The 19,773-nt window shown below is 39.3% G+C and overlaps 1 protein-coding gene across 4 annotated transcripts in view; it reads left to right on the plus strand.

Moving 5' to 3' along the window:
* The first annotated feature begins 12,190 nt into the window (after positions 1-12,190).
* axin1 (axin 1) overlaps positions 12,191-19,773 on the plus strand; it is a 38,056-nt gene continuing 30,473 nt past the window's right edge. For 2 of the 4 annotated variants that reach the window (XM_016468704.1, XM_016468708.1), the window contains exons 1-2: positions 12,191-12,341; positions 14,224-15,189. In XM_016468704.1, the coding sequence (XP_016324190.1) occupies positions 14,318-15,189 (872 nt within the window). In that variant the 5' untranslated portion in view covers positions 12,191-12,341; positions 14,224-14,317. Of the gene's footprint in view, positions 12,342-12,605; positions 12,856-13,403; positions 13,424-14,223; positions 15,190-19,773 lie in introns of those variants that run through there. The other 2 variants (XM_016468705.1, XM_016468706.1) reach the window with 2 other exon arrangements.

Consider the following 19,773-nt stretch of genomic DNA (forward strand, 5'->3'; position numbering starts at 1 on the left):
AACCCCCCCCCCCCAAACATATGAGCCTGTGCAGGGTGCTGAGGGGCCACTGAGACTAATGGCCAGCTGCTATTTTGTAGTGACTTTATTTTCTCACTAGTCACATCGCTGTTCTTGAACGTGCGGAATCAAAACTGTCTTTTCAATAAGAGTCCACCGCTAGCCGACGCGACCCTAAAGACAGCATGATGTGAAGTCCTGAAAACAAGACAAAAGTGTGTGTGGTAAATTTGTTTGAGAGTGGCGGCGCCAATGCAAATGCAAGTGGCAGGCAATACCAAGGATCCTCGCCAGGATGGTTTGAATGGAAAATCGGTCATTGTGGGAAGGGTTTGCTGGGTCTGACCCTGGCTGCTACTAGACAAGCAAGTGTGAAATCCGTATGAAAGGTAAGCAGCTGATAACATTACCCAACAAAGGCAATATCATCTTTCGCGTTCTCTACGTTTTCCTTTCCAGCACTCTCATCTGCCTACACCGATTTTGTTCATCTCGCCTCGCTAGGTATATTTGTGCATTTTTTTCCCATCGTTGGTCTGTTGTTGTTTTCTTGTGATGAATGAAATGCTCCCAAACATCAAATAGCATTGGTGTGAAGCACTGAAAACTGTGCATAGCTGTTTGAAAAGGACCGCTACTCTGTGGTCTTTGTGCTTCCCTTTTCATCCTGCTTAGAATGGGCAGCATATCGGACAGCGCTCAGCTTTGTTTTCGTTTCAAAGCTTATTGCATTTTTGTAATCGTCACCCCAAGGTTCGTCACACTTTTGCGATAATATCCAGTTCCATTTCTAATGTTTACTTTGCAATTAGGAGCAAATCACTCATGCCTGTGGGGTCTGTTGCCATAGTTACAATAGGGTTCTGAGGTCTATCATCTGGTCCTTGCGTCCACCAATCAGGTTGCAGAGCTGAAGCTGCAACATAAAGTAAAGATGCACATCTTTCAGCAACACAGTAGTAAGAAACAGAAAGAGATTCATGAGTATAAGAAAGTACTCTGGGGTGGCAAGTAGGCGACTGCGCCCAGTCATGGCGGACCGCAGAAATCACTGCGGAGGAGACACCCAGCAGGAGAGGCAGGTGAGAGCATCAACCATTTTGAGACTTAACTCACATTATTGTTCTTGGAGTCGACTCCGTGAAATGTGTCAGAGATGGTGGTCAACAAGATTAGTATTACCAGTACAAATAAACGCTGGTCATCCTGGAGCTCGAAGAATAATAGTCTGGATGGTGAACATTGGGAAAATGAAAGCGAGAAAAAAACGACGCGGCCGTAGTTTTCAATATGGTTGTTGAAGCCTCTTCAAATCAATTTTTTTCCAAAGCGCGATCAAAGAACTCCAGCTGGGCTGTTGTTCGGTTTTCGTATATATTTTTCCATTAATTTGTGGATGGGAGGAATCGTTGCGTAAACTTAATTTGATCGGTCCGAGTATGCATACGTCCGTGTCTTTGTGTTTTCGCATGTGTGTGTGTTTGTGTGTGTATGAAATTGGTCTACATTAATCATAGCACTCTAAATCTCATTACTTGGAACATCTGAGGGAACGCTGTCTATAAAGGGCTCTTTGGAGGGGGCTTTCAAATCGGGCCTTCATCAGATCAAAGGCCTCAGATCTGGGATTAATATTTGTCCTTAGCGGATATGTTTCGAGATAATCGAGCATGGTCAGAGAATCCACCATTGGGTGAAGCGCAGCAGCAAGAGCTCTATGTTCTCGCCAATTCCCGACCGAGCCGTCCATGAACCAGTCGATACCACGATATGATGTCAACAGGAAGAGCCCTCATAACAAACCGAGAGGGGGCTGGGTGGAAAACAAGAAGATAAAGAAAGATGGAGGGGAGGACCATCGGCAACTAAACCCAGTTGTGCTTAAAGATGGCGGCCGGCGATGCCGCAGACTGCGTAGCACGAGACCCGATCCGTTGAGACAATCAGGAAAGTCTACGTTGAAGAACAGCGAAAAAGTTGTTCTTGCGTACACTGAGGTAACCGTGAAGATGGCATGTGCATCAATTGTGTACCGTTGATAATGGCGGCGGTTTCTTCTTCCTCCACGTAGCGTTGTTTGCCAGTGTCTTTATTATTTACGTCTCGTAGGCTCGCGTCCCTCTCGGCCCTCTTGCTTTCAAAAACGCCGCTTCAATTGTTGCGACCGCTTGCTGTGCATTTCTAACTCGTAGCATTGGCGATAGTAACAAGCTTTTAAGCTTCTCTGACTGCGCATTTGTTAGCGATCTGAGTCTTTCACCCATTTGTAGCTGTAGCCCCGTGTCATTAGCGGCACATTGTTTGCCGACAAAATAAGCTAAAGCGCCCGAATGTGGCATTTCGTGCATGTTTTCGTATGGAAACATTAATCAGTAGTTTGGTGTTAGACAAACCTCAAGCAACAACCTGTTTAATCCTCTGTGGCTAATCCACTCTTGGCCTTGTTAGTCACAATTTATTCAGCTATGACAAAAGATATCAGCAGGACTCCAGAGTGCATTCTGACAGTCTTTAGATACCACCTTTCTCCCAAGACTTGCGAGCGCTAAAAAGAGCAGCTTATCAATACACCAAAGACATTTTCCCTTTCCGATGTCCCAATCATTCAAATATAAATCAGCTTTTCTCGACCGGACCCTCGTCGTCTTTGTTTCGTAGTGCTGCCAGCTCGACCATTTCATACATGTGCTTCTTTGTCTCGAAAATCTCAGTTTTTCCTCATAATTCAAAAGCCTTATTATTTCACTTTTTACAGAAGTGCTAAAAGGAGCCTTGAAGTAACTTATTTGAAGGAATAATTATCTTTTGTAGAAATGAGAAGAGCAGCACTCAGCTTTAACATCTAAATGGGCTATTGTCAACTGATCAGGCCCTTCAAAAGATAAGCCTATTTCAAGCACAGCCTACAAGGAGGGGTAAATTTGCACTGGCAGCTGTAACAAAAACCAACACAGAGGAATGCTGGCCAGAAATGGGTTTTCTTTCTCCTGTCAAAAGGACTTATATCATGACATCAGAATGATCATTCATTGTTTGCTCATAATGGTTCTTCTTTGTTTCACCATGCAAATGACCAAGTTAAAAGTTGTAGCTTACACAAATCGAACATCTGTCTGATTTCTAAAAAGGGAACATTATGGCATATCTATTAGTTTTGACTTTCTTAATATTAATAGTGGCATTTCACTCGCTTCAAAGTCATTAAAAGTTTCTACTGTGTTAGACCTGCTTTAGTTTCATTGGGTAAATTCTTTCATCACACTAAAAACTCCTACACAGAAAATTGGTTTAGGATTTACTTTGAAACAATTGTCACTAAGAAACTGCTTGTAAATTTCACAAATAATTGCAAAGAAGTGACAAGTAACATTCAATTGAAAGTGAAATTTTTAAGTAGAAAGACTGAAATAGAATCTTCTTTAAAACCTACTCCAGTAACTTCAAAAATAATTTACAGTGTAACAGAATAAGCATAGTAAATGTTTTTGTCCTTTTGCATTCGATGATAAATGAAGATCCAGTTTGTTGGAATCAGAAATAGTAACTAGAGTCTCAAATTGATTCATAGCTAAAGGAACACCTGCTGAACTCACTCCTTTTCTTCAAATCCTCATTCACCTAACATGGCTGTCATCGCCTTTTTATTGAAGGCTTGAGCTGCATATTAGTCTGCCACAGCCACTGAAATGGTTATGCCGAGGCGGCGCACACAAGACCTGGTGACATGCAGCTGAGAGACTGGAATGTCTATTGTGTAGTTTATAGGCTATAGTTGTTGTGTTACAGTCATTGGTGTCACTGACCATGAAGATTAGATGCCATGAAATCTATGCAAATGAATACTGTATTCACTTATTTTCCATGTTTTTAAAGGTAAAAACTGTAATGGGAAACAATACAGATCTATTAAACATCTATTTAAATAAGTTGAATGGATCTGAAAATGTTTTAGTAACTTCTGATTTAGTAACTTAATTTAGTAAGATATGTATGGAGATTCCCACTGTACAACAAGCAACTGACTAAAGATTACTTTAAATATGGGTTATTCAAAAGAAGAAAGAGAGAGGAAGTTATTTGGTGAGTGCATTTTTTTTCTTTAATTTCTTATCAAGAGAAAATTAAATCTCCATTTTCTGAGGCACAATTCATTTTTGGTTGAAGAGGGGTATTGATTCGGTTCCTCAAATGAAGCATTCCTAAGTTCTGTGATGTTACAGCGGGGGTCCCCGCGGATGCCCACTCATCGCTCCTGCGCTTGATACTGGCGAATCTGAGCAGATGGGACTGTCACAAACAATAGGTTCATGGAAGAGCGCCGTGGCCTTGACTTAGCTTATCCTGCTTAGCCTACCAGATGTGAGATGCCACAATGGGATGGGAGCCACCACATGTTTTAGTAAGAGGTGATTTAAAAATGAAAATGAATGACCGCGGGCCAAGAACTTATCTGTTTCCTGCCACATTTACTGTCATGCTTCATTTTCATATTCGGTATACCTGCTCCCTTAATGAAGATTTTAACGTGACTGTAAATGTATGTCTATTGCATGCTGTTCTTTAAGTGTTGTGCTTTTGCAATCTAATCTTTGTTTATAGACCCTTATTGACCCTTTCCAAATGTTTTCCAGTGTTGTTGGAAAACTCTGCTGGTCATATGTTTTCTGTTAAAATTTTCAAAGAAAAAATGGTTTTGGCAACTTGTACAACATTAGAATTAGGTAGAACACTGATAAACACAATGCAGTAAAATTTTTATCTTTCTTATCTATGTCCTATTAAGCCCTCAGTGTGCACGCGATTTTATAGTATGGTGTATAGCTTATTTTTATTTATTGTAATATTTCTGGACAAAGCTGAACCAAGTTACAAAACGACATGTTTAATCTGTTTAATCAACAAAGATGTAAACATAAACCCGTTTTATGTATTTATTTACTCATTATTACTTCCTGCAGAGTCACATGTTGATGTAACGAACATTTGAAGAATGTTTATGATGTCATTGGCAATGCTAAAAAATCATAGGTAAAAACTTTTATGGGCCTGCTATCATGCCGTGTGTCACGTACCACAAAGTTTCCGAGCTGCGTTTATGGTGCGGGATGTCCTTGAAGCTGAGAATTACTCTTGCTGATATAGACAAGATAGAGTGACACAGCAATCCTATTAGTCAGACCTGAAAACCTTTGGAATTTACAATTAGCACTGTTCAGCTGGAGGCCCATTAAGCTACTTTTTTTGCTTTTTTTCCCCTCTCATAATCTTAAAGGCCATACCAATAAGTTTTTGCAAACTGAACGAATGTACTCAAAAAATGCAATATAATGGTTTATAATACTACATATTGCAAAATATGTGCAATGATAGTAATAATGCGGGAAATCCAAAAATAATAGTAACACTTTTTAGCTTTTGCCCATTAATTCAGAAGTTGTTCAGCCTAAAGCTTTGAAATTTTGCCTCAAACATTTGTGACGTATCAGCATCTACCTGTCATTAAACGTGTAATTCAAATGGGAATATATATATATGTACATGCTACATACAAGTTATGAAAGATACTATTAATTTATTAAAATACTAGTACAGCTGTATTGTAGTACAGTAACTACAATACAACTGTAGTTTAAAACCTGCCCCATATCCAAATATCATTATAAACAAATTATGGCAAATATATTCATGGTTACACAAGGTTATGTGTCAATTTCTGCATAACATAGACTGGACCCTCATGCTGGCCTAGAGGAGCCTGTTATATTTTATTGTAATATTGTTACCAAATCAGGTCCAAAAACAACAATAAAACATATCTAACTATTAAAGAAGAGATAAGTACTTGTATATTAAATTAAGACATTTTAATTCACTTCAAATGTTTATTTACTTAAGTTAATACTATGCGTTATGATGGAAGTGGATAATTTAATTGTGCGTGCATCAGGGTTATTATCATTAACTAAAACTTAAACTAAAATTAAAATAATAAAAACTTGAATTAAAATAAACATTACCTGAAATAAAATATTTTAAAAATGTACTTATTTTATTTTATTAAGTTTAGTTTTAAGTTGAATTACTAAACTAGCTAAAACTATGTAAATTAAAACTAAAACTATATAGCAATAACACAAAACTAATAAAAATGACAAAAACACAACAAAATTACTAAAAATTTAACTAAAATTAAAATGAAAACGGAAAATTAAAAAATAAAATAGAATTAAAAATATTAACAAAAACTACAATAGTACAATATAAGGTTACTGATAAGGTTACTGAAAGTGCATTGTGCAGTGTTTCACTGGTTTATCGTCATATTTATACCAATATACCCTATTTTTTGACATGCCTGCATCTAATTTATCCAGATTTATCTTGCGAAACATCCCAAATTTATGCCTTAAGTGCTTCATTCTGACCTTGCATCTGTAACAGTTTCCTGAGTGTGTGTTTATTTGAGTGTTCTTAAAAAAAATACAAAAATAACAGGTTTATTCGATAGCTACGGACAGAATGTTGGTGAGAGCGGAACTGGAAAATATGAGCAAACGTAGTGTAATTCAGAGCAGACTTGCTGTTGTTTTCTTTGTCTTGTGCAACCTACCAGCAATCACCCCAGCTGCTTTGTAGAGGAGCAGGTACTTAAGCTGAAAGTGCACCTGTCATGTCATTTGTCTAAGAGTACCAAGGCCACTCAACAGGTAGCAGAATGGCAGCTACAGCTGCCAGTCACAACCTCCATCAAAACTCATGCAAGAAGCTCGCCAAACACAGCTGTCAAATGATTCCAATAGTTTCCTCCGGGACTGTGACTTTCACTAAGAACAACGATAGAACAATCTGACATTCACCCACGTGACTCTGACCTCTGGTTACAGTTTCCCAAATGACTTTCTGTGGCAACGATTCCTGCTCGCCTCCGACTGTAACGCCCTTTGTGAATGTTCCAAAGGCAAGAATAATCTGGCTTTGAGCAATTACTAAATACTCTCCTAATCTGCATGATCTCTCCAAACCGTTTCCAAACACCTCTATTTCATGCTATTTACCTCTTGATTGTTTCCAAGTGGTTGCTCAGAGGTTGTGCACTGAGTTGGTATGTGCTCATGGCCATGTGTTGGCTCGTGGTGGGGGGCCCAGTAATCAAAGCCAGGCCTCAGGAAGGGCAAGGATAGATCTGAGTTTGCAGCTGCTGATGCCATCTGATTTGAGCACTGGCCCAGTATTCACTAGTCCATGCATAGCCTATTGACCGAAAAACATAAAAGCATTATTGGAAAAATATACAACTCCTCCACATTTATATACTGTATATATGGTTGTGTCTGTGTAGAAATAAACACAATATAAAATGTAAAAAACATGGAAGTACGTTGTTAAAAAATTCTAATGATTTGATATTAAAGTTTTTTCATACCTATGTTTCAGATTCGAATGGGGACAGTCAATAACCTGGAATGGACCGATTTTTCGTGGACATTCACATTGGTTCCTCTAAAAAAGAGGAGGATGCAGTTTTTACTGGAACTTGATATAGTCAATGGTATTGAAATGGAATCTTCTGTCAATGGAGGGAGAGTTGGGGGAAGCCAGAAAACGCAAGACAGAAACCTACCACTTCCTCAGGTAATGCATTTACCTTTTCATTCATATTAACTAACTGAAGTATGGGAACAAAACAAAAGTGAAGTGCAGATATATAGTTAGGAATTGCTAACAAATTTATTTACAGTACAGGTGCATCTCAATAAATTAGAATGTCGTGGAAAAGTTCATTTATTTCAGTAATTCAACTCAAATTGTGAAACTCGTGTATTAAATAAATTCAATGCACACAGACTGAAGTAGTTTAAGTCTTTGCTTCTTTTAATTGTGATGAGCACCTGTATATATATATATATATATATATACACACATGTAAAGGTTTTGGGTCAGTAAAACATTTTTTGTTAACAATTTTTGGTCGGCAAGGACACGTTAAATTGATCAAAAGTGACAGTAATGACATTTATAAAGTTACAAAGTTACAAAACTTTATCAATCAGATTATCCTGGAAAAAATGTATCACAGTTTCCACAAAAATATTAAGCAGCACAACTGTTTAACTGTTTGCATCACAGGAATAATGTACCTTTTAAAATATATTCATACGGAGCCCCGCACATGACATGCAAGAAAAAATAAATAAATCGTGCACACGATTTACTAATTCGTTCCCTCGATGTACTAAAACGTGCACACGAGTGTGCACGACTTAGCAAATCGAGGGAACGAATTAGTAAATAGTGCGCACAATTTATAAATCGAGGGAATGGAATAGTAAATCGTGCGCACGATTTAGCCTACTATTTTTTTCCTGCATGCCATGTGCGGGGCTCCGTATATTCAAATATAAAACAGCAATGTTAAATTGTAATAATATTTCAAAATATTACTGTTTTAACTGCATTTTGATCAAATAAATGCAGCCTTGGTGAGCATATAAAACTAATTTCAAAATCACAAAAAAAATAAAAATCCTACCAAACCCAAACGTTTGAACAGCAGTGTTTATTGTATACTAATAAAATATTTGGCATGGTCATCAAAATTTCATGGCAAACCATGACAAATGTTCCTTTAATGTTCTTTTGTGAAAGTTAAGGTGTGTCAAATTCCAAGATGAATGCCTAACTACACCCAGTCTTGATTTCCCATGAGCAATTTGTAATATGTCATTAAATTCATGGTTCCACACAAACCACTCTTTCATTTTCAGATGAGCTAATCAAATAAAGTCATAAAAAGGAGGAACAGAGCCAAATTCATTCCAAAGGCCTTTGATCTTTTTGCAATGAATCCATGAGATTACATGCCTGATTATATCCAGGTGTTGAGTCATAACTTCAGAGGTTCAGAGCATACAAAGTAATATTCATCTTTAAGGCCTGCTAATTTTTTCAAAGGCAGGTCCTTTAACACTATACGGCCTGTTCTAAGTCATAAGACGTGAATTCCTTCATTGATCTAACTCATAAATAAATCCAGAATTACCTTCTGCATATCATTTGCAGAGGTTTTGACTCTCACGTGTAATGTTCGCCTGTCTATGTCCACTCTGATGAAATATTTCTTGCCTTCAAAAGGCTAAAAATGGGACAGAGGATATTTGTATTTCCAGTCCAATCTGTAAAGTTTGTAAGACTTTAAAAACATTCTTGAGCAGGATTATAAAGATACATACTTCCTGCTGCATGCTTTTTCATGACTGAAAGAAAAGAACAGTGTTTAAATCTCCTGCATTCTTTCTTTTACCACGTTGCTTTCATCTTTTGTCAGATGGACAGATACAATGCGAAATGTACCTTGATTCTAATCTCTACTCACACTGAGAGAGTTGTGGAGGCTTTTTCATACTCGGGTTTCTCATGTTTTACTGTGTTAAGCTCAGGCTGGGGATTTTATTTGATTTTAGGTTTTTTTGTATGTTTAATTGAAATTTGAACAAGAACTTTATGTGTAAACAATATTTGTATATTGCACACAAAAGGAACTTTCTGTACAAGGAAGGGATTCACTTACCTGGCAAACTTTGTTAGATTACAGCACCTTGATAGCTGGAAATAATTAAAAACAGATAGCGTGTCCAAGCTGTCACGGCAGAGCCATGAAATGTGTGTCAGTGACATTGCAGATGGAAAACTGAGACAACTTCCTCAAGGTTATAGTCCACTCTGACTGTACTAATCAACATGCATACAGCTGTGCATACATACAGGCCTGTCCTTGAGTCTAAATCATACAGACTGACACATCTGCAGAATGCTTACAAAATAGATATTAGAGGTGCACTCAGAATGGTTTTGTTTGCTTTCAGTGTGGTTTTGGGCTGACTTATCAGTTTGGATGAAGTTTGTTTGCTAACTGCTGCCTCTTCACACTAAAGCGGTTTAATTATCTATTGTTTTGTTCCTTTTCGGCTGTTTATTTTGTGTCTTATACTACACACATTCATACAATGCACATTCTTGCATTCACTCTCAAGATTTTTTTGCATGTTGTTGGTGGTTCTGGAGACATTTTGCAGTGTAGCAGTTGTGACTGTTGTGAATTTCCACTCATTTGAAGCCCTGCTGTTTATCCTTGGTCTGTGTATATGGAAGCTGGAGGTCATTGCTTATGTTTCATCACTGTAGCAGGGAATGATTGCTTGTTTGGATATTTTTTATAACTAGTGGATTTCACACACGCTGATCACTCAAGACTACACTGTTGGATTTAGGCACTGTTGTAATATTGTGTCTGCAGTACATAGGTTCATTAAGTTTTACTAAATCAGTAAAATAGGGCCCAATAGACTTCAGACAGGGTAGATGCCATATTGGATTTTATGTGGATGAAAAAGAGGGTGCATTGTATAGATTTGCAGTCTGTACAATGCCCTGTATAAGGGTCCTAGATCACATATAGTTTTCAAAACTCACAACTTTCAAAAAAAATGTTGTACTTAAAGTCTTTTGGAAAGATGTTACATCAACAATTTGTATGTTGTTAAAGAACAGTACAATCTATTGAACATAATGCACTTCTCACAGCCTCGTTTTTAGTCCTGTCAAATATTAAATATGGCTCTACCCTGTTTAACGTCTATTTACTGTGTTAATATGAAGGAATTTTTCATATTGATTTTTCGCAGGTGTTTTACCCATATTTCGAATTACGCATTGCATTGTGTTTTGCTTAAGGGTTAAAGGAAATGTCTGTAAACTTGTCCTGGCCAGGGGCGTCACTAGACCTTTTTTAAAATACCACTGTGCCCCAGTGAAATATTACTGATAAATGCTTATGTAAAGACACTGACCTGTGAATCATTTTTTTCTTATATTTCAGCAATCAGTGCTTTCTATGAGCTGTTTAGAATCAGAACAAGTGATGCCAGATTTGTGAATGAATCACTGTTTTGATCGAATCGGCCAAACAGGTTTGCATAAAGGTCTAAAATGGTTTAAGATTCAGTTTGATTCATTAGGACAGTTTACTCATGCACTGAATTGCTTGCAGCGGTTTCTAACATCACAATAGTAATGGGATATTTTATAAGAGAAAAAACTAAAAGAGCACTGGATGAGGTCAATATTTACCATTGCAGGAAACAACGATGAAGAAGCTCTTTATTGCGTATGCAGCAACATTATACTGCAGGTAAAGATGATTCATATCCATTTACATCCAAAACACAATTTAAAGCTGCAGTCCGTAACTTTTTTGTGTTCAAAATTAACAACATTTATATAATAAGCAAGTACACCATTAATCCATTTTCCAAACCGTGTTTTTGGCTTATCCAGAATCCCTACAGTACACCTATAATAAATGTTTATATTCGGACTATTTTAGACTGGTTCGGGTAGGTACCGCTGCGGAGTAGCCCAGTACCTGCGTGATTCGTCATAGACATAACAGAGAGAAGTAGCTCCGGCTACAATGTTCTTCCACAAGACGCATGCAGTTCTGTTTATTAACCGCTAGAGCACCAAAAGTTACGGACTGCAGCTTTAAAGAAACACTCCACTATTTTTGAAAATAGGCTCATGCTGCACCCATGGTACGGCAGCAAAGTTCCTTGGTTTTCAAAAATAGTGGAGTGTTCCTTTAAAGAAGAGTACCAAAATATGGGCACACTTTTTTTCTACTGATGAAAGGCTAGAAATGCCCCTAGCAGAAAATTACCTGTACATCTTCCAACAGTTTGTTTGTTTTCTTACAGTGCAGACTAGGTTTGGTTCTATATTATTCAGTATGCTTGTTTGGTTTAGATCAAGTGAAAAGTAAGCAATATTATAAGTAGTACTAGTAGCAACTGGTAAACTATATGACTCGGCAGGTCATGTGATGTCAACATGGCGGCGTCCATGAGGGGGCGACCTGCTCATTGTAGAATCAAACAGCTTTTTCTAGAAGACTGTTAGCTTATCTCCTCGTGCCTATATCGTTTTAATTATATTCCTCGAGGCGCTGTTCACCTCTAAATGGTTTAATTGGCTAAACGTATTTCTGAGAGCACATTTACGGCGTAGTGGAAGTGAATCGAAGGCGCTCCTCACACACTCCAGGGTTTCCTCGCCTTCATCCCCCCTCCCCTTTTTTCTTTCTCCAGGCGGCAGTGTGATTTCTGGCCGGGCGCGGCGCTGCACATCTGCACAGGAGTGTGAGAGACAGCCATGGAGAGGTGGAGAAGCGACTGTTTTCTTTGTTATTTTTAAACTCCGAGATCCGCATCGATGACACGATTCGCACCTCGCCGCATACAACGCTATTCCCGATGCGCTCGAAAGCGGAAAGTAGGTTCTCACAGGTACAGTACGGAACACTTTTTTTTCCCTCCTCTTGGCTTGGGTGTAATGGGGGTTTGCGGTAGCGGAGTGTGTGTGTGTGTTTGTGTGTGTGTGAGAGAGAGAGAGAGAGAGAGAGAGAGAGAGAGAGATGAAATGCACCGTCGCTTTTTCGCTGCTCGCGTTCGAATCCTCCGCGAGGTCGGAGACGCGCTTATAAAGCTCTCGCGCTCGGGTTATCGGCGCGTGTTGGAGTGCGAAAATCAGTGTTGCAAAGTTGCACACTAGTCCCTGGGCTGCGGAAGGGCCTGGCTGTGTGTGTGTGTGTGTGTGTGTGTGTGTGTGGAGTTTGTTTCTTACTTTCCCCTCCCCCATCCGCTGCTGCTGCTGCTGAGGCCGAGACATGAATGCGATGAATGTGGGGCTCACTTCAAAGCAGATCGTGAGGGCAGCAAAAGGGGTGTTGTAATGCCGTCAGCGAAGGAAAAACGCAGCGAACGCGAGCCGTTTTTAGATGGCCGCGTTTTTTTCCCGTGCGTAAATGGGATGATCGGATATTTTGGCGTTTGTAGCGGTTAAAGATGGCTAGCGTGCTGTGACAACGTGTTCTCACACTAGTTGAGTCGGATCAGTAGAACAAGCTCGCTAGAAATGTCGGCCCGTACACTCAAAGATGGTGAAAGTGTTTTTCACCATCTTTGCTCACTTGTTCGGGAAGGTGTCGCGCCGCACGTACTTCCGCTCCTCGCGCGTTACGTTCTTTGATTGCGGTTGATGTTCGCTCTATTTATGTTTTTATCTTATCACGGCATGTTTTGCTTTGTAGCTAGCTAGTAGTCTCCCTAGGTTAGCACTAGGGGCGTTTAGCGGGGCTTTGCTTTTAAACTACAGCATTAGTGTGCGTAAAATGTTTATAAATTCGCATCTTGTGCTGGATTAGCCTGCTAGCTCATCGCCATTGAAGTTCGCGCTGGTAAAGTTATTGACTAGGAAAGCTCAAGGTTTCTTAACCCCTTAGCTCGCTTATCAAGAACATGAGACGAAATCTAGTTGGCAGGCAGTCACAGGTTTTAAGGTCGGAACTTGATCGTAAAGTGTGTCGCAGGTGAGTGTTTGTGCCACGATGGCTGGCTTTTTTTGCTATCTTTGCTTTAAGATAGATGCCTGAGGCCACTGTAAGTTTAATGGGGTTGTAGAACCCTGCAGTGTTTAATTAAACCTAGATGCACAGGTTTTAAATTGCCCAAAACGTGTACCGTTGGAGCTATTATTACAATGTAATTGACTCGTATCTCCTTTAAAGTTGAAAATGTTCAATTCTTGTATGATAACAATTATTTTACAGTGTCCTTGGCACACGCCACATGTACTAACAGTAAATTATGCATAGTTGCAAGCAGCTAACTCTATAGTAAATACATGTTGTTCATTCATATTTGTCTGTTTACATTGTAACTAGGACACCTTAAAACAAACTAACCTTCTTTACTTGTCTAATCTTGTAATGCTATATGCAATGAGCAGAATTTATGTTGGGAATACGCTTGATTTGCTTCTTGTGACAATAGGTGATACAAAAATTATTGATTTGCTTGAAATATCTGCTACAGTGTTACATGACTTATCACCTTAAATCCAGTGTTCTGAGAAAACTATTATATGAAATCAATTTGAGTTGTTGGTGACACTGTTGTCCTCTCTGTAATGTTATTCTCTCATTATATATGTTCGTGTTTGTTGATATGAAATGTTACACCCACATTCAGGTAGAAGTCTTTGCATCAGTTATTTGGTTCTTGAACTGATCAGCACTATTTTATACAGGGTTTTACATTGTTTTTACACTGCATCATTGTGACAAGTGTTTATGAATGTTTTCCCATGCCTTTCTGTCTTCTCTTATAGGAGGAATTCTTTCGCAGTGGCATTAATAGAAGCCTGGATATAAACTTTCTGCCTTGTGGGCTGTACTGGGACAGGGTGCAGGGACACTGTGAGCATGAGCGTAAACGAGACGGCCTGTTATCTGCCCGACGTGGGCGGCAGCTTCACTGAGGATGCCCCCAGACCCCCGGTCCCTGGGGAGGAGGGCGATCTGGTGTCCAGAGATGGACGGCAATACAGCCACAGTTTTTACTCGTCTAAGAGTGAGAGCCTCAAGAACGAGACCTCCATAGCTACACCCAGAAGACCCGACCTGGATCTGGGCTATGAGCCCGAGGGTAGCGCTTCCCCAACGCCACCCTACCTGAAGTGGGCGGAGTCTTTGCACTCGCTTTTAGACGACCAAGATGGCATCCACTTGTTCAGGACTTTCCTCAAACAGGAGGACTGTGCCGACATGCTGGACTTCTGGTTCGCCTGCAGCGGCTTCCGCAAGCAGGAGGCCAACGAAGGCAATGAGAAGATGCTGAAACTCGCGAAAGCCATTTACAAAAAATACATCTTGGATAACAATGGAATTGTGTCCAGGCAGATCAAACCGGCCACCAAGAGCTTCATCAAGGACTGCGTGATGAAGCTTCACATTGATCCTGCCATGTTCGACCAGGCGCAAACTGAAATTCAGACTATGATGGAAGAAAACAGCTACCCTTTGTTTTTAAAGTCCGATATATACTTGGAATACACCAGGACGGGCGGAGAGAGTCCCAAACTATTCAGCGACCAGAGCTCGGTGTCAGGCAACGGCAAAGCCCTGCCGGGCTACTTGCCAACTCTGAACGAAGACGAGGAATGGCGGTGCGAACAGGAGCAGAACCACGAAAGCGACCCCACTCCCAGCAACAGGCTGACCCAGAAGCTGCTCATGGAAACCGTGCCTCAGCGGGTGGCCAGCACTAAAAGATATCAGGACAACCGTGAATACAGGTAAATCCCTGCAGCTTTGAAAAGCTTCTCTGCCTTCTTCCATTCCCCTTCCCCCCTCGCAGTGCAAGCGCAGTCAGAAGAAAAAGATAAAAAGGGAATCGGAGTTAAGCACAGCCTTCCACAGGAGATGAGAGGAATGCAGTATAGGCAGAAACCTCTAAGTAGCTGCGACTGAGGTAGCAAGACAGATAGTGGGTCGCAGTGTTGTCTTTGCCTACTGCGAGTTGGTGCAAGTGGGTACTCTTTGTGTTCACCATGCAGGTGTCTCTTGAATGGCAGGCTTTGCAGCAGAATAAAGGTTTCTTCAGGAGAACCACAACATGGATTCTCTTTAGAATGTGCACAAAGGAAGAAACTGCATTGAGTATTTTGTGAGAAAGAAAGAATGCGCACACTCCAAAAAGTTTTGGGGTATACAGGGCTCGAAATTAACTTTTTTACTTGGTAGCACTGGTGCTCCCAACTTCAAAATGTTAGGAGCACCAGCAAAAATTTAGGAGCACTCACCAAAAATTTAGGAGCACCACAACTACAAATTATATATTAACAGATTTTATCCTTACATTCTTAACTTTAATGCAGATTTTGTATTGGTTAATATTAGCTGTTCGGGAGCATATGCGACCAAAATGGTCGCAATTTCGAGCCTTGGTATAGATTGAACAGATGCGTTCAGGGGCGTTTTACGTATCTGATCTAATGCACTTTGAAGCCCACAGCTGTGTATAGATTTGGTGTTTTTCTGAATGTGTTCAGATCTCTATCTCTCATACCACCCATGGTTTGCGCGCCGAGCGAGCGTATTGGAATGTATGCTTCAGGTATTGTGTTTTGAAATGAATTTTTTGTGCTCAGACATTCCCGAGGCATTCCTCACTACCGGTTGTGATGGCCTATTGTGCTCTTTTAACGCTCGTATCTTTCTCATTCGTATCGCGCATCGCACATCGCTTAATCTGGAGAGACGTGCTTTTTAAGCCATGCTGTGAAATTTACAGCAAATCACTTGATGCATCAGAGCCTCGAGTCCCTCCATATGAGCAAAATGGGATTTAGAGATGTGACTGCTTTAATCCTTGTCCTGCTGGAATAGAAAGTGGTGCATGTGGGCCTTTAAACAGCCTCTGCTGAAGATTACAAAGCTTTCCATCCTAGATTTAAAAGCAAATATCGACAGGTGCTTTCACAATGACATATCAAAGCAATAAGCCACTCCAGGTTTGAGGTGTTCATAGGCTTCTACCATGGTAAAATCACTTTATACTTTTACATGTGCTGTTATAATCAAGCTACAGCAGCTTTTTGTGAATATGTGAAGGGTTGGATACATGTTGCCACATCTGTAAAAGTTTCCATTTTTGTTAGTCCAATTTGATAGTCCACTCAAAAATAAAAATTCTATCATTTAATCAGCCTCGTATCATTCCAAACCTGCATGACTGACGACATATGTGGAACATAAAAGAAGATATTTTGAGAAATGTTGTCCATTCAGTGGAAGCCAATGGTAACCAAATTGTTTGGTGAAACAAAATCCAATTTTGTGATCTATAGACGAAAGTAAGTGACACAGGTTTTGAATGATGTGAGGGTGAGTAAATACTAACAGAATCTTCATTTTTTGCTGAGCTATCCCTTGGAAAAACTGGATTGGTGTGATTTTTAGTGTGGACCGTTAATGTTTGTGTCAGTGGTTCTCAACTTTTGTACTTCAGGACCCCCATTGTTATATTCAAAGGCCCCATGATTTTTCTAGTTGTTTGTAATTTACTGGTTAAGGATTAAGAATAAGACAAAAAATGTATTTTTTACTCTCAATTACTCTAGCTAATGAAAATATTTTAGAGCTTAGCATAACTAGAAAAATGCGTATGCATTTCCTAAAAATTTTTTATTAATTTACATGACTTTTCCATGACTAAAATGTCACAATCTTTTAAGACCATGAGACCTTTGGGAAAAAAAAAAAATCTTGAAGTGAATTAAACAAGAAATCTCGATTTTGAGATGTTTTGGTTTGTTATTGGTTGTTTTTTCTTATTTCTTATTAAATAATTGTAAGTCATCTGCAGGCCCCCTTAGATGTTTCCTGAAGCCCCTGGCTGAGAAACACTGATGTAAATGCATTTACTGTGAACAGCCTATTACTTTTATAAAACTTAGGCTAAAAGATACAGTAAAACGGCAATATCAATAGTTTGTAAATAATCACAATCAGAATAAACAATTATTCTTATATTGCCTGTTTACAGCTGTGATACAACTTGCACATTAATTTCAAATGGCATTTTAACCGCACCTTTGAATGCAGGTCATCCAAATTGAATCTGAGTCTGAACTATCATTTACTTAATGTGAATTTCTGCATTTGTACAACATGTTTTTCCTCTCTCGGTGCTAAAGCTTAAATTCTAAGCAGGCATGGAGGAGCAGGAGGAGGATTTACACAGCCTGATTTAGCCTCTGTAAAATGCTCAAGCATACATTGTGCGCCACTGCTCTGATGTGCTCAACTGCACTGTGTTCACTGCTGGCACTCCTCTCACAAAGAGATTGAAAATTGCGGAAATCTACCCCTAGAAGTTGACCCAGTTTTCTCTCAACTGTCTGAGACAAACCTTGACATCTGTTGATGGTGCAGTAACCCTGTTCTGTCCAAAACCTCAGCGCTTTAGATGTTCAGGTGAGGTATAAAGATGAGAAACATCCCCAGGAGTGTTCTGAAAGGAAATGTGCCTCTCTTTGAGATTGTTTTGCAGCATCTTCTTCCTTTCCTCCTTTTGACTCGCATCTTCTAACAGTTTATGTTTAGCATTCGGAGGGCTTTGCATAGCATTTTAATTTTTGAATGTTGTTAAAGGGTAATTCTTTTAACAAGCTTTAACATGACAAATGAAAGACTCTGACAGATTGATATTGTTAAACCGCAGAAACACCCTCCACTCTCCACCCAGCTCAACGTATGTTCCATTGCCTCTGGACCTGATGTGTTTTTAATTAGCGGGGGCAATGCATTTGTGCGGTTGTGTTCAAATGATTTTTTCATTAGGCCTACATGAAGTATTTGGCTGGAATTACAGAAAGACATCACGTTTATTTTTTAAATAGCCTTTTAGGTAAATGCTTTAGGGTTTCATGCATGTAAATTTTGCAGGAGTCATATGTCTTTGATTTGCTGGCAAAAAAAGGAAGTGAGGGAATGCAGAAGTTTCTCAGTATATGGTAATGTACTGCCAGTTAGTTTGGTAATAAGGCCACAGTGATTGTATGTAATGTGTATCGTTAAGTCTAGAAATAAATCCTAGGCTTTACCAAGAGCAGTGGTCAAAATATAAATCCAAGAGGAATTTGTTCCAGCAGGAATAGGTATGAATTTCTTTTTTGATCTCTTTCACTGAAGTAGGAGTACACAATATGTATGTGCCATATTTGTGACCCTGGACCACAAAACCAGTCATAAGGGTACATTTTCTGAAATTGAGATTTATACATCATCTGAAAGCTGAATAAATAAGCTTTCCATTGATGTATGGTTTGTTAGGATAGGACAATATTTGGCCGAGATACAACTATTTGAAAATCTGGAATCTGAGGGTGCAAAAAAATCTAAACGCTGAGAAAGTCACCTTTAAAGTTGTCCAAATGAAGTTCTTAGCAATGCATATTACTAATCAAAAATTAAGTCTACATATATTTACAGTAGGAAATTTACAAAATATCTTCATGGAACATGATCTTTACTTGATATCCTAATGATTTTTGTCATAAAAGAAAAATCGATAATTTTGACCCATACAATGTTTTTTTGGCTATTGCTAAAAATATCCCCAAGCGACTTAAGACTGGTTTTGTGCTCCAGGGTCACGTTTGTTATCAGATGATATTAGAGGTTTATTTTTATTGGTTGGAATATTAGATGTATATTGGCCTGTATTGAATATTTACTTGTACTTAGTGTTGTCACGGTACCAAAATTTCAGTATTCGGTACCAATACCAGTGAAAATCCACAGTTCTCGGTACCAGTTTCGGTACCAAAGCAAAACACAAAAACATTCTAATTGAACAACATTTTTATTAATAATGTTAAACAAAAATTAAATGTACAAAACCAATGCCATTCTTTATACTTATTTAAAAGTGTTTCAAGTTTTCCCACAAGTAATAAAAGTATGAAAAAAGTAAACAAGTTTCACCCAAAAGTTTAGTAATAGTTCTGCTGCCACTGAAAAACATCTGTAAACTGTTGTCTGTTTACAAAACCCGCCCAATCGCGTTTCGAGGGGGTCCCCTGTTAAAATTCACGTTCCGAGGATAAAATACGCATGTTTTAGCGGGGTTCCCCTGGTAAAATTCACATTCCAGGGGCTAAATATCACGTTAGTGTGGTCGTTTTTCAACCCGCGGACATGAAAAACAACCCGTGGCAACAGTGTTAAAGCAGCCCAATTCCGCGGGAAAACCGCGGACTTGGCAACACTGGAAGAGGCTAGCTTTCGTTTAGCGCATCAAGAACCGGGTTGACCGGGTACTCGGTACCACCGGTACTTAAGAAAACCTGGTACCGTAACGTTTTAATTTTTTT

Source organism: Sinocyclocheilus anshuiensis, unplaced genomic scaffold (genome assembly GCF_001515605.1).
Source record: "Sinocyclocheilus anshuiensis isolate Anshui unplaced genomic scaffold, SAMN03320099.WGS_v1.1 scaffold152, whole genome shotgun sequence".
In the NCBI taxonomy this organism is placed as follows: Eukaryota; Metazoa; Chordata; class Actinopteri; order Cypriniformes; family Cyprinidae; genus Sinocyclocheilus; species Sinocyclocheilus anshuiensis.